This window comes from Colletotrichum siamense (assembly GCF_013390195.1).
Source record: "Colletotrichum siamense strain Cg363 chromosome Unknown KSG_Cg363_contig01, whole genome shotgun sequence".
NCBI classification, from domain to species: domain Eukaryota; kingdom Fungi; phylum Ascomycota; class Sordariomycetes; order Glomerellales; family Glomerellaceae; genus Colletotrichum; species Colletotrichum siamense.
The window spans coordinates 266,620-279,541 of record NW_023501014.1 but is presented as its reverse complement, the minus strand read 5'-3'; the positions used below and the strand labels follow the sequence as shown (position 1 = coordinate 279,541).

Genomic DNA, 12,922 nt, shown 5'->3' with positions numbered 1-12,922 from the left:
GCTATCTTGGCAGTGAGTCGTCAGGCTGGAATCAGGCCACGGGCAGCGCGAGGCTGAGCACGAGCTCACTTGGGGGCCTCAATTGGAAGTTCTCGGGCGAGTGTTCGTCATGATTTGTGGTTACATTATGCCGAGTCGCGACATGCATCGCGGCGGCGTCGTCTATGGTATCTACAGCAAAATGCGGTCGCTCACCTCGCGATGCTCGCTCTCAAGCACAAGCGGGCCCCCGCTGGGGCCGCTAGCGTCCAGGCTGAGGGTGACCTTTTGCAAGTCGGCCACCACCCGCACCGTCTCTCCGATGTTTTGGTAGTCGATCTCGTGGTGGCCATGCGCCTGGGATGACTCGTCCTTCTCCTCCTTCACCTCGCGGATCTCGACGTTCGGAAACGGCAGCCGGCCCTCTCTCAGTGGCACCAACAGCACGGGGACATGGAGCTCCGACTCGCCGAACTTCGTGTCGGACTTGTCGACGCCCAGGCTCTTGAAGTGACCTCGTTTGCGGCCACCGACGAGCCATGTCTCGGGAAGACCGTTGACCTCGTAGCTGAATTCGTAGTCCTTGTTGATGCTCTTGCCGTCACTGACAGCTGTGTCCCAAATGCGTGTCCACCGCAGCCGGAGGTTGGCAGCGAGAAGCTCATTGACGGCCACGGTGGAGTCGAAAGTTTGCTCTGAGGGTGGCGGGAGCTGGATGTCGACGGAGTGGAAGACAGGGATTGACGGAACATCGACGGGGATGAGAATGGAGCGTCTCGCAGATTCCATTTCTTTGATTGTAAGTCGCGGGTGGGCTGTCTGCCATTCCTTCAGGAAGGTCTTCAGCATGATTGTCGCATCTTCACTGGTACCTGGAATAGCGCCTAGTCCAGAAATGGCTCCCTCCGCCAACAAGGGCGAGATGAAGCTCGTGGGTACCTCGCCAAGCAGGGCGGCACGTTCCAGCTCATACGCAGAAAGACCAGATTGGACCTCCTTAAGAATACGTCCAATCAGGAACCCTGAGAACGTCGATAACGGCAATTCCTTGGTAGCCTCGGCAAAGACTTCTTCGACATGGTCGATAATCTCGTCCAACAGCACACTGTATTCGAGTCTGAGATACATGGTTCGTGGCGTCTTGGCAGTGATTACGTTTGCGGACTTCCTGGTGATCTTGTACAGCAAGCTGGCTGGCTGTTTGGGGAAGACTGTGACGGTCCTACTTGAACCCGGGGCAGCGTGGGCCTTGAAGACTTCGGAATCCAGGAGCTTTGTCGTGAACAGCTTCAGCGGGCTGGCAGATGCCGTTGAGACGCTGAAGCGGGAGAAGAGCTCCTTGTCCTTGAAGACATCCTGGACATTGACACCCAAAGCCAGTGAAATGGGAATTGAGAAGACGCTTGAGTAGTGGTACGTCGTGTCCTCCGTCGTGTAGTTCACCTCAACTCTGACGGAAATGTTGGGGACGTCTTGTTCAATAGTGTAGGGGAAGCGCATCTTGATGGTTGTCGACTCAGGTACGGCCCCGAAACGGAACAGTCCAGCTTCAGGTGGTTTTTCATATTCGAAGGAGGGGCCGACAAAACTGGCTTCTGTCGAGTTGATACGGAGACCACCGGTGGCGGGTTTCACCGACAGCTCGCAGGACGTGATGGAGTTCCATCCTGTTGAAACCTCCAGGTCGACCGAGTTGTTCTTGTCGAGCTGAATGTCCTTGGCGGCCGTAAGACGGCATCTCAAACCTCCTGCTGGGCGGTACAGCTGCACGTCGGGCACGCGGAAGACATGGGCCGTTTTGCTCGGTGTCTGGGTGACGTCACGCTCCCAGTGAAGGTGGACGTTGTCACAGACAATGTCCGCCTGGTGTATTCTATAAGGGCCCGATACGTTCGTCTGTGCCTAGTTAGCCGAGTCCTCAGACATTTGTTAACGTTACTTACTGTGCTGACGAAGTGCAGCTTGTTAACGCCCGGCTTCAATGTGCTTGTCTCTGAGGTTTGCAGACGGACTTCCTTCGTTCCACCAGGAATGGTACGGGTGAGGCGAAGAGTGCCCTTTTCCACCTTCAGCTCATCGACCAAAAGGCTTCTCAGTGTGATGGTAAGAGAGAATCGGTCCTTTCCATCGTGATATTCAGGGGTTCCTAGGACCTCCACTTGGGTAAATAATTGGTTCAGTGGAACCCGGACCTCGTTGGACAGCGTTGCCGCAACGCTCAAGATCTCGTTCAAGAAGCCACTGATGGCACTCTTGTCGGGGTATGTAACTTCCGCAGAAGGACCCACAGAAAGCGACTTCTTCTGGAGTAATCTTTCATTCTCGGCGGCCGCCGCCTTCGTCAATAGCTTCAGTCCCACCCGTACGAATTCATCCTTGCGTTGCAGTTCCCGTAGACAGTGAGAGTACATGACAAGCATCGACAGCTCCAGTAGACTCCAGCTGTTCTCTCCAAAGAAAGGCGTTGTCATGTAGAAGAACGAGGCAGCGGGGCCATACTCGCCCAGATGGTATTTCAGTACAGCAAGATCAGCCATACTGGTCTTGACTGCATGCGTATGGTTCGCAACAGTGTAGTGTCTGAGGGCTTTGTCCGTGAGTGTTTCGTAAAGCCGGTAAAAGTCTTCACGGCTGTCCAGAGCAGCATGCAGTAGCCCGTTCTCGATTCCGGCGAGGCCCACGCAAGAAGGTGCCGAGTCATCGGCATCCTCTTCCTTATCATCATTCTCGAGGCTCACTTCCTGAAACTCGTTGGCCTCTGATTCGCCAACCACGGGCGCCGAAGTCCAACCGCTTTCCCAGCCCCGCTTCTTGCCGGTGCCTTGGAGGACATTGCGAGACAGGGCATAGAGTTCCGCGCGCCTGGCAGCGAGCTCTTCTAAGCCTGCCTTCAGATATTGGGCGTTCGGGGCGGTCGGCGTGGTATCTTCTGCGCTAGCCCGACTTGCACCGGGGAATATGCCAGGGCTGGGTGGCGGCCTAGTATTCGTCGTCCGTACTGAAAGGGACGAGTTTCGCGCAGGGTGCATCATGGTCTTAAGCTCAGGGATTGATGCCTTCTGCTCGTGAGTGCCTGCGTTGCCGAGTGTTGATGGGGGGATGGGCAGCGCCTTGGTGGAAGTCTGGGCAAGAATCTGCTGAGCAACAGAGAAAGCGAAGGAAGCCACGAGGTTGTCGATTGCCTCAGACAAGACTGGGCTCAGAAGGGGCGAGTCGCCTGAATGCTTGGCTTTCAGCGCAGACAAGATATCAGTCCTCATGACCTGGGACACGGCAGGGACGAATTCCAGCGTCCTGCGGCAGATTTCGGCCAGCATTGACAAGTTCTCAACATCTTCGGTCTGCTTGGGCGGTGGCGCCTGAGGGGCCACGCCGTGTAGGACGGATTCCTGTTGCTCCCTTAGCTTGGCTAGAAGCTCCTCGCGAGTCGACCAGGCATTGCCGAGGCGAAGGAGCAACGAAATTTGTCTGGCAAATATATAACAGCGGAAGTCGAATACTGATACGTTGTTGGCCACTATCATTTCCCGATATGGCTTCTTTGTAGAACTGATAGGGATCTCGTCGAACTTCTCGTTCTTGGGCGCATCTGAAGCTTGCAAGTCAACTGGCTCGTCGTCCTCCTCAGACCCTTCGGCGGCACCGAGAGCCTGAACAGCAGCTTCCGCTCGCTTGACCAAATCCTCGGTGTGGTCCAGAAGAGATCCTCCGTGCCTCTCGGCGTCACCTGAAGTCGCTTGTTCCTGGATGACAGTGTCCAATCCGACACTAAGTTCATCGTAGCCAACCAGCGCATCCTCGACCAAGCCTACACTTTCGAAGCCACGGGCCAGGCCCTCTTTCAAAATGAAGAAAGTACAGAAGTTCCACCCCGGAAGAGCTCTTTGCGAGTCCTTCTCCTTGATATCATCTTCATACTGTGTCACTCGCATATCGAATGAGGAGAGTATCAGCTCCTTGAACTTGCCAATGAGGTCTTCCCAAGCATTCTCTGCGTCTTGGCGGGATTCGGAATAGCCAGTCGGTGTGGCGGGCACGACGCGAGGCAGGATATCGTACGGCACATCATTGATACCTATGCGTATCTGTGCAATACGGTCCGGCGAGCTTTTGCTGGAGCTGTTGAAGTCGGATCGGAGCTTCTCCAGGAGGGTTGAGGAACCCGATCCCCATCTGGACGTCCTCGACTTCTCGGCAGCATCGGGTCCCTTGCCGCTGACTCGTGGTTGGTTTGCGGCGGCCGTATTGGGGATGACGACGTGTACAACCAGCCATTCGAAGGCATCATGGTTCTCTTGCGTGTTCGCCTTCCGCGTGGACTGGGAGGGAGGCGTGTGTTCCTTGATCCACTCTCGTATCTCGGACCGCGTCTTGGACTTGTACGTGTCGCTGTCGTCGCATCGGACCAGCAGCACTTTGAGGTATGGTGTGCGCCTCAGACCTGGTATCTGGTGTCGTCGCTGGGCGCCCGAGTAGCGGGCCGTGGCCGTGGGCGTGTCGGCATTGTCCGTCGCGGTGCTCTTGCCGCCGATTTGCTGGGTCTGGAAGCCGTCGTCCTTGGCGGTGCTCGCGCTGACTGACCTTGTGAGAGCGGGCGATGCGGTGGGTGAAGCTGGTGCGGCGGGTGCATCAGGGGATATAAGCTCGACGTGGAGGGTATCGATGGATCGCAACGGGCCTGCGTGGGATTGCCAGTGCAGATTTCGAAGGGGGAGGCGAGGGACCAGTCCCGGCGCTATGAGCTTGTAGACATCGTGGGGATCGAAGTACTCGACTGTGAAGCGCATTCGCGCGCGAGCAGTTAGCTAAGAGCCCTCTCTGTCCCTCTCTCTCTCGGTTTGTGCGACGGACACGTTGCACAGGGTTTGGGAGGACATACCAGTGACTTTGGAGGTTGAAAAAGGCCGTTCCATCTTGAACAGCTCCTCCAGCTGAGGCGACAATTACATGTTCCGTTGCGACGGCAGGGCTCAATGGCGGGCGAGGTTGGCGCGGTGTTGTCTGCGTGTCCGAATGGTGATCCGTGTTGGACGGCGAGGTCAGTGAAGCTACGGTGGAGCTTCCGTCGCAACGGACGGCGTGGACGGTGCGCTGCGCAGCGGTGTGTGCCAGGTGTGAGAGGTGGGCCGGCCGGCAGCAACCGTTTCGGCGGATCCCTGTCGCGGGGCTCAGGGGGTCCAGGTGCAAGCTTCCCAGAGCAGTGTTCTTCAGCTCAATGCTCCGATGATCCGCCGAGGGCGGTGAGCTACCACCTGCATGGTCGATTGGCTGAAAATGACGCCGCCAAAGTGTGCTAATGGAGGGGCATGGCAGAATTTTGTGAGGTGAGCTGGGCTGGTTGCTTGAACCCCTCCAGCCCAGCCCAACCTTACGTCCCATTTTGGAGTACAAAGAGTCAATTTGCGCCCACTTGCTTTCGACTAATTTTGCTTTTCAGTTTTCAAAAGCATCTTTATCCAGTATACGCAGCAACATGTCCGGATTGCAAGCCGTCAAGTATACCCGCGGTCGTCTCGAGGTCCTCGACCAGCTGAGACTGCCTCATGAGTTTCACTATGACGATGTCTCGACCAGCGAGGAGGCCTTCGACTGCATCAAGTCCATGAGGGTCCGTGGCGCCCCGGCCATTGCTATTGTCGCAGCTCTCGCCCATGCCGTTGAGCTTCACAATGGAAGCTGCACCGCCTCGTCCGCTCAGGACACCGTCTCTTACATCGACTCTCGCCTGGACTACCTCAAGGAGAGCAGGCCTACTGCGGTTGACCTGACCAATGCCATCCTGCAACTGAAGGCCTGCATTCGCAGCGCCCCACAAGACGACCCCAAGGCCATCATCACTGCCTACATCGAAGAGGCCGAGAAGATCTTGGAGAAGGATCTCCAGACCAACCTCGCCATTGGCAAGCATGGATCTGAATGGCTGCAGAAGAAGGCCGGCGCCTCAACAGAGAAGCAGATCTCGGTCCTCACACACTGCAACACCGGGTCCCTAGCTACATCTGGTCACGGCACCGCTCTCGGCATCATCAGGACCCTCTTCTCCGACAACCTTCTCCAGCACGCCTTCTGCACTGAGACCAGGCCTTACAACCAAGGCAGCAGACTGACGGCTTTTGAGCTGGTTTACGAGGGCATTCCCAGCACTTTGATCACCGATTCCATGGCCACAGCTCTGTTCGAGTTGAAGAAGAAGGAGAAGAACATCGCCGCCATCATCGTCGGCGCCGACCGCGTAGCCCGTAACGGTGATACCGCCAACAAGATCGGCACCTACCAGCTCGCTGTTGTTGCCAGATATCACGGAGTTAAGTTTATTGTTGCAGCCCCGACGACGAGTATTGACTTGGTAACGGCGACTGGCAAAGACATCAAGATCGAAGAGCGCAAGGGAGATGAGTTGACGCAAATAACCGGCGCCATCGTCAACGCTGACGGTACCGTTGATACTTCACGGACAGCCCGCGTAGCTACGGCCGACCAGCGTGTCGGCGTTTGGAACCCGGCCTTTGACGTGACTCCTGCCAGTCTCATCGATGCAATTGTCACGGAAAGGGGCGTTGCGGAGTCGGACCAGGACAAGATTGACCTCCGCAGGGTTATGCGGAAGGAGTGGGAGAAGATTGTGGGACCAGTAGATCTATAGATATGGAGTCCTGGTGATTACAGAGATTATTGCGGTCAATGAATCCAAGTGGGCTACTTGAGGGCGTGAAGGATCAGCTTCTGGAATCCCGTAACGGCACCTTCGAGGTCGGCGACAGTGAGATTCTCATTGCGCCCGTGAGCAACCAGAATGGTGCCAGGCCCGTACAAGTAGCGCGTGTGCGAGCCTTTCAAGTTGGGAATGTCAGTGCCATAGTTGGCGACTATCGTCTCGAAGCCTAGAAGTCGTGTTAGCTGACAGTGGGCCGAAGGTAAAAGGTTGCTGCCACAGACCTTCAACATCGCAGTTGGCCTCAACAACACCGTATCCGTGCGTGCAAGTCAGCTCCAAGTCCTCTGCGTCAGTCTCGTCAAGAATCTTCTGGATCCTACCCTTGACAATGTTTCCGCCGTCCGCCTCTGGGCCAATGGCAACGCGCACAGCGATGCGAGCGAGGGAGGCCTCAGGGATGACATTCTGGGCAACACCACCAATGATCTGGCCGACGTTGACAGTGGTGTTTCCCCATTTCTCGCTGCTTCCGAGGTCGGTAGAGATGATCTTGGCGAGGGCCTTAACCATGATCTCGTTGGCGGACTTGCCCAACCAAGGGTATCCCGAGTGGCCGGCAATGCCCTTGGCCGTGATATCGCAGAAGACGCCGCCCTTGTGGCCGCACGCCAGCTTGGATTCGGTTGGCTCTCCAAAGATGACGGATTCAAACTCCAGGCGGGGTTCAGTCTCCTGGAGAGAGTCGGAGAAGAAGCGCATGCCATCACCAGTGTCCTCCTCGCCAACGACGAACAGGAGCATCACATCCTCCTCCTTGACCTTGTCCTCACTCAAGAGGTCTTCGAGTGCAATGATCTGAGCAGCGACACTGGCCTTTGCATCGACGCTTCCGCGACCGCTGATGCGAGTCTCGGAGGTGATCTTCTCATCAGAAATGCTGTAAGGGATATGAGGCGGCACGACGTCGTAGTGAGACGTCACAACGATACGGGGCTTAGGCTGGCGCTCGTTCGATTTCCAGGCGAGAACGTTGAAGCGCGGGGTCTCGTTGTTGTCCTTGTTGCGCGGGGGCAGAAACTGAAGATGAGAGATGTAGCCCCGGCCGGTGAGGTAGTCGACGAGGAACTTGCCGGCCTCGCTCTCGTTGCCCGAGATTGAGGGGATCTCGATGAGGGAACGGTGCAGAGAAATGAGGTCGTTGCGCCAAGAAGGTGCTGCATCGGACGTGGCCTCCGTGGCGGCTGCCGGGCCGTGAGGAGTGGGCGGAGCAGAACCGGAGCCGAGCGGTTGCTGGATGCGGGAGGTGGCAGCCAGCCGGAGAAGGGCGGCAACGGCCAGGAGGTTTGGGATGTACATCGCTTCTGCAGACGGCGGCGGCGGCGGCGTTGTCAAGATTGAGGTTGGTGAGACTCAATTGGTGTAAAAGAAAAATAGTGCGCCTTCAATGGCGGGCGTGGGAGCTCTTTTTCCACTGGCTCTGGTAATGATAAGAGCACAACACCACGTCCAAGAGCGAAAGACTGGGGACCGGACAGCTGCAAACGGAGCGGTGTCGGAAGGAGAGGGTCGCAGCAGGAGCTTAGTGGACGGAAACAATTCCCCGCGGGAAGCAATGAGGTCATTCCAGTCAGCTCTGCCACCATTGGGTCCAGCCACATGCACGGGCTCTGGAGCTACCTCCTCCACCTTACCTAGGTAAGGTAGGTACCTACTCGAGTGTGGCTTGATGTGGCATGCGAGCACCAGCCACCCCCATACTGCCGCATGTTCATGCAGCGACCCGAGCTTCGTCTGCTTTGTCCACCACGTCCGAGATGCTACCTCGACGGAGCCCAAGGAGCATATTGCTTGCAGTGGAGGGCGTCTGTGATGGAAGGAAAATGCCCGAGGCCTCGGTGGGGGGCCAAGCACCTGGATGGATGAAGTGGACTCCCGTCTTGTCAATCTGACTCCCGGTTGTTTCAACAATTGCTCGGCTTCTGACAAAACATGCATCGCCGTTGACTTTCGCAACCCGAGATGCATCTGGAAGGCTGCACGGATAGTTCGTTATATGTGACACTAACCAGAGCATGCTGTTCATCTCTGCATCTGAAGTCGCCCGTGTGTTGCTGCACGCTCGAGGTCAGCCCCCAGATGCACAGTCAGCTGCTGCAGGAATGCATCCAGTCTACTCTGTACCTAGGCACTCTAGGTAAGGCATTCATCAGTGTCTTCCCCAGACCACCCAGACTGCTGCGGATCATGGTACTGGAATTCTGACGGGCCTGTCCATTGCCGGCCACTGTAAATCTCACAAACGACTGTGGTGTTTCCCCCTTCCACTGCAGGCGGCAAGTGGCGGCTCACCACCTTGGACCTTGCACCCTTTTCCCACCTGGGCCTCTACTGCGACCGAGTGACGGAGCACAAGAGCTGAGGTACAAAGTACCTGTGACACCTGGTCCCTGTCCGCCTCGCCTTAGCTGACGGGGACGCAAGTTGACTGGACTGACAGCACGTTCTCCGACCTCCCGTCCCCACTGCGGTGACCGGGTCCGTTCGTGAATGCAGCAGACGGGCTGCCACCAACGCAAGGCGAAGGTACTTCGTACCTACTTACCTGCACCTTTACGTTAGCAGCACCTCGACACTACCTGTGGTAAACTTCACAGTGCTCTCCCCCCCAGCCATTCGTCACGTCCCACCGTCACGACCGACGACCCTGATCTGTTCCCGACGACAGCTTCAATTGCACCTCCAGACCCCCTGCGACTGGCCCTTTCTTGACGCGTTTCCTGCTCGACATCACCTCCTCTTTGCATCGCCACGCTGTTGCATGCACCTTGCTCCTATTGCGCGCCGCTATTCGCCCACGAGACGCCGTCCTCATCATCCCCCTTCACGCCGACCGGACCAGACCCCGACCCCGAGTTGTTCTCCGTCCTGCCCGAGACCGCCGACCACGCCGAGCTTCGCTTCGGTCGGCCTTGACCTGACAGTCATCGCCAGACGGAGGGATGCAGGCGAATAGAGGGAATGCCGAGGCCCTGGGTCGAAAGGCCAAGGTGCGTTGCCTCCTGTCCCTATACCCTTCTCCCATGCTCGCGCCTCTGTCCTCGACCACCGATCAGCCCATGACGAGCCCCTGAGCAGAGCATTCGATTGCTCTGCGACACATCTACATTGACAACCACTTGGGATCAGTAATGCTAATGCCATGCTAGCTTGCTCGCTCGTACCAGGAGCTTCTTGAGTAAGTCTTGACCAAGACTTCCTCCCCATGATGCTGCTTTGTACTAAACAACAACTTCTCTCCCAGCGAGTTTGCCAACAAGGATCTAAGCTCTGTCGGCAACTACACCCTCGGCCGCCTGATTGGAAAAGGCTCCTTCGGCAAAGTCTACTTGGCCACCCACAAGCTTACCAATGGCTCCAAGGTACGCCTACTACATTTATCTGGATGGGGCGATATCCGAAGCTGCCGTTACTCATATGACTCTGCGTAGGTCGTCCTCAAATCTGCGAATAAGGGCGATTCGAACCTCGCCCGAGAAATCCACCACCACCGACAATTCGTCCATCCTCACATCGCCCGACTCTACGAAGTCATAGTTACCGAAAACTTGGTCTGGCTTGTTTTGGAATACTGCGCTGGTAGGTTTGCATTCGGTCTTACGAAGCTGCAAAAATACTTACCAACCTTTTGCAGGCGATGAACTCTACAACTATCTCCTCGAGCATGGCCCGCTGCCTGTTCACAAAGTCCAAAAGATCTTTGCCCAGCTCGTTGGCGCCGTCTCCTACGTACACCAACAATCATGCGTCCACCGCGATCTGAAACTCGAGAACATCCTGTTCGATAAACACGAGAATGTAAAGCTGGTGGATTTTGGCTTTACAAGAGAGTACGAGGGCAAGTCCAACCACTTGCAGACATTTTGCGGCACAATTTGCTATTCGGCACCCGAGATGCTCAAGGGCGAGAAGTACGCGGGAGAAAAAGTTGATGTTTGGAGTCTCGGCGTCATTTTGTACGCCTTGCTTTGCGGAGAGCTGCCCTTTGACGATGACGACGACAACGTTACACGGACGAAAATTCTTAGTGAGGAGCCAAAGTTCCCCGAGCACCTGCCCTTGGCTGCGATACCTTTGATCAAGTCGCTCCTATCGAAACGGCCATTGCTCAGACCCTCGCTTCCGGAAATCCTGTCGAACCCTTTTCTTGCCGAGCATGCTCCGGCTCAGCACGCAATTCTCAAGCTTACGAGGCCGCCGCCATTCGCGACCGTTTTGGAGAAGGAAACCCTGCAGCGCATGCGTAGCGCAGGCGTCGACATCGATTCGGTAATCGAGAGTGTTCTCGCTCAACGATGCGACGCTCTGGCTGGCTGGTGGACCTTGCTTATCGAGAAGGAGGAGCGGAAAGTGCGCAGAAGAGAGAGAAAACGTCGCGAACGAGAAGCGGAGAACAGGAGTTTGCGCCGCCTATCCGCTGCGTCTAGCAGGCTCGACCGGATTGCGCCTGTTCTTCAGGAAGTTGACGAGGATGGTGGACTGACGAATCGTTTCATCAGACTCGAAGACGCGCCCATTACGCCAAGAACCAGGGGCCGCTCAGAAAGGAGAAGCGCACATTACTCTGACTTCAACGACCTGCCAGGTCTTCCAGAGCACACCAAGGAGAATGGAAGTCCAAACACAGAGGAACCTCCGCCTCCCATCGACAAGGACTCCATTCGGTCTGCCAGTACGTCTAGAAATCGTCGCCCGGTGCCGCCCCCTAAAGAAGGGCACATCCGGAGCGCGAGATCTCGGGGTTCGACCCTTCACCTCGTGACCACGTCGGAGGCTTTGGCGGCTAACGGAACGCCAGAGCGACCTGCCGAGCAGCAAAAGGTTCGAAAGAAGCCTTCTCAAGCCATCATTGCGCACTGGAAGAACTGGACGCACTGGTTCTTTGAGAACACTCGTAGGGGTAGACATGCGAACAAGCGGGGTAGCCACTCCACGCCAAATCTGGTCGATAAGAACGGCGGTACCGGTGGCAGTAGCAAGCACTCCAAGGATACGAGCCCGCGGCCTCAGACGAGTCGACAGCCGACTGCCGACGGCGCTGTAGCACAGGCCAAGGCCGGACTTCCTCGTGGTGTAGTAGCCAACGGTCATGCGAATAAGGCGCTGCCTGGACAGAGAGGGTCTGGCAACTTTAGCAGCAGCCCAGCATCAACTAGCACTGTTACGCCTGGACACTATCCCTCGCGTATCACGACGTCGTACAAACGACAATCGTTATCCCCATCTCCCATGACACCTCGATCGACTATGCGTCGCTCCTCGGCAGGACTGCGGGGCCGCAAATCCACGTCTTCGTCCGTTTCATCCATACGTTCTATGCCCCATCACCACCACTCTCACTCCAAAGCTTCGTCGACGAGCTCAAACGGCTCTGTATCAACCAAGAACACACTAGGGCGCGGACAGTCACCCCATCATTCTTCTGTGAAGGTTCTGCCGGCCACTCCAACATCCACAGCGTTCCCCTCCAACATTCGTCTCGTACGAGGGCCCGGTCCTCCAGCTCCTCTTGCCCTCTTCAACGAGGGCATGCCGTCCGCCTCAGCGGGAATGCAAGCTCCGGGCTCGCCAAATCCATTCGCTCAGGGAGGTGGGATTTTGTTTGCCAAGCGGAAGCGAAACATCTTCAAGGGCCCCATGTTGGCCTTTGGCGGAGCGAACGCCAGCGGCAGCACCACCAGAAGCACAAGTTCCAGTCACTCAAGAAGCGCAAGCGCATCCGGAATGGGGCGCAGGTCTGGCGAAGCACCAATTCAGGAAGAGGAAGAGGGCGAGGAGGCCGAGGAAGAGGTTGAGGAAGTGGATGCCTTCAGCCCCGTTGTCGGTGGGCCTGGGGAGCGCATCGAAGAGCGAATCTATGAGGAAGGCGAGACTCCGATCGAGATACCTTCGCAAACTCAGGCCGGGTCAAAGTCAGCAGATGACGTGCCCCCGAAAACGCCCAAAACGCCCATTACTCCCATCACTCCTCAGACGGCGATCCCTCCGACGATCCCGACATGAACCAAGAAATCCCCTATTATTATTTGTTTACCTTTCTCAAGCGCACTTTTGAAAAAATACCAGTCTGGAATTTTGCTTTGTTGCGACTCCCACTATACAGGCCCGAATGGAATGGGCCGAGGCAAAAGCTCTCTCTTATTGTTATTTTCTGTATATTTCCCCTTCGGCGCCATGTACCATACTTAGAGAGGATACCTTGTACTAAACAGAGGGTGCTGATGCTTTTGC

The 12,922-nt window shown here is 56.5% G+C and overlaps 4 protein-coding genes across 4 annotated transcripts; 2 read left to right on the top strand and 2 right to left on the bottom strand.

Moving 5' to 3' along the window:
- Positions 1–171: 171 nt before the first annotated feature.
- trapcc10-1 (Trafficking protein particle complex subunit 10) lies at positions 172–4,892 on the bottom strand (the record flags this gene model as incomplete). Its single annotated transcript, XM_036631902.1, has 3 exons — positions 172–1,875; positions 1,923–4,753; positions 4,859–4,892. 3 exons carry the CDS (start codon positions 4,890–4,892, stop codon positions 172–174), a joined length of 4,569 nt encoding a protein of 1,522 aa, XP_036502665.1.
- A 560-nt stretch (positions 4,893–5,452) lies between these two features.
- Positions 5,453–6,622, top strand: MRI1 (Methylthioribose-1-phosphate isomerase; the record flags this gene model as incomplete). Its single annotated transcript, XM_036631901.1, has 1 exon — positions 5,453–6,622. The coding sequence occupies one exon, from the start codon at positions 5,453–5,455 to the stop codon at positions 6,620–6,622; it is 1,170 nt and encodes a 389-aa protein (XP_036502666.1).
- Positions 6,623–6,675: 53 nt separating this feature from the next.
- On the bottom strand, positions 6,676–7,990 carry CGCS363_v000051 (Peptidase M20 domain-containing protein; the record flags this gene model as incomplete). Its single annotated transcript, XM_036631900.1, has 2 exons — positions 6,676–6,860; positions 6,916–7,990. The coding sequence occupies 2 exons, from the start codon at positions 7,988–7,990 to the stop codon at positions 6,676–6,678; spliced, it is 1,260 nt and encodes a 419-aa protein (XP_036502663.1).
- A 1,643-nt stretch (positions 7,991–9,633) lies between these two features.
- On the top strand, positions 9,634–12,694 carry ppk16 (Serine/threonine-protein kinase ppk16; the record flags this gene model as incomplete). The annotated part of the gene is made up of 6 exons (XM_036631899.1): positions 9,634–9,681; positions 9,841–9,869; positions 9,936–10,053; positions 10,123–10,270; positions 10,326–11,363; positions 11,490–12,694. 6 exons carry the CDS (start codon positions 9,634–9,636, stop codon positions 12,692–12,694), a joined length of 2,586 nt encoding a protein of 861 aa, XP_036502664.1.
- Between the last annotated feature and the right edge of the window lie 228 nt (positions 12,695–12,922).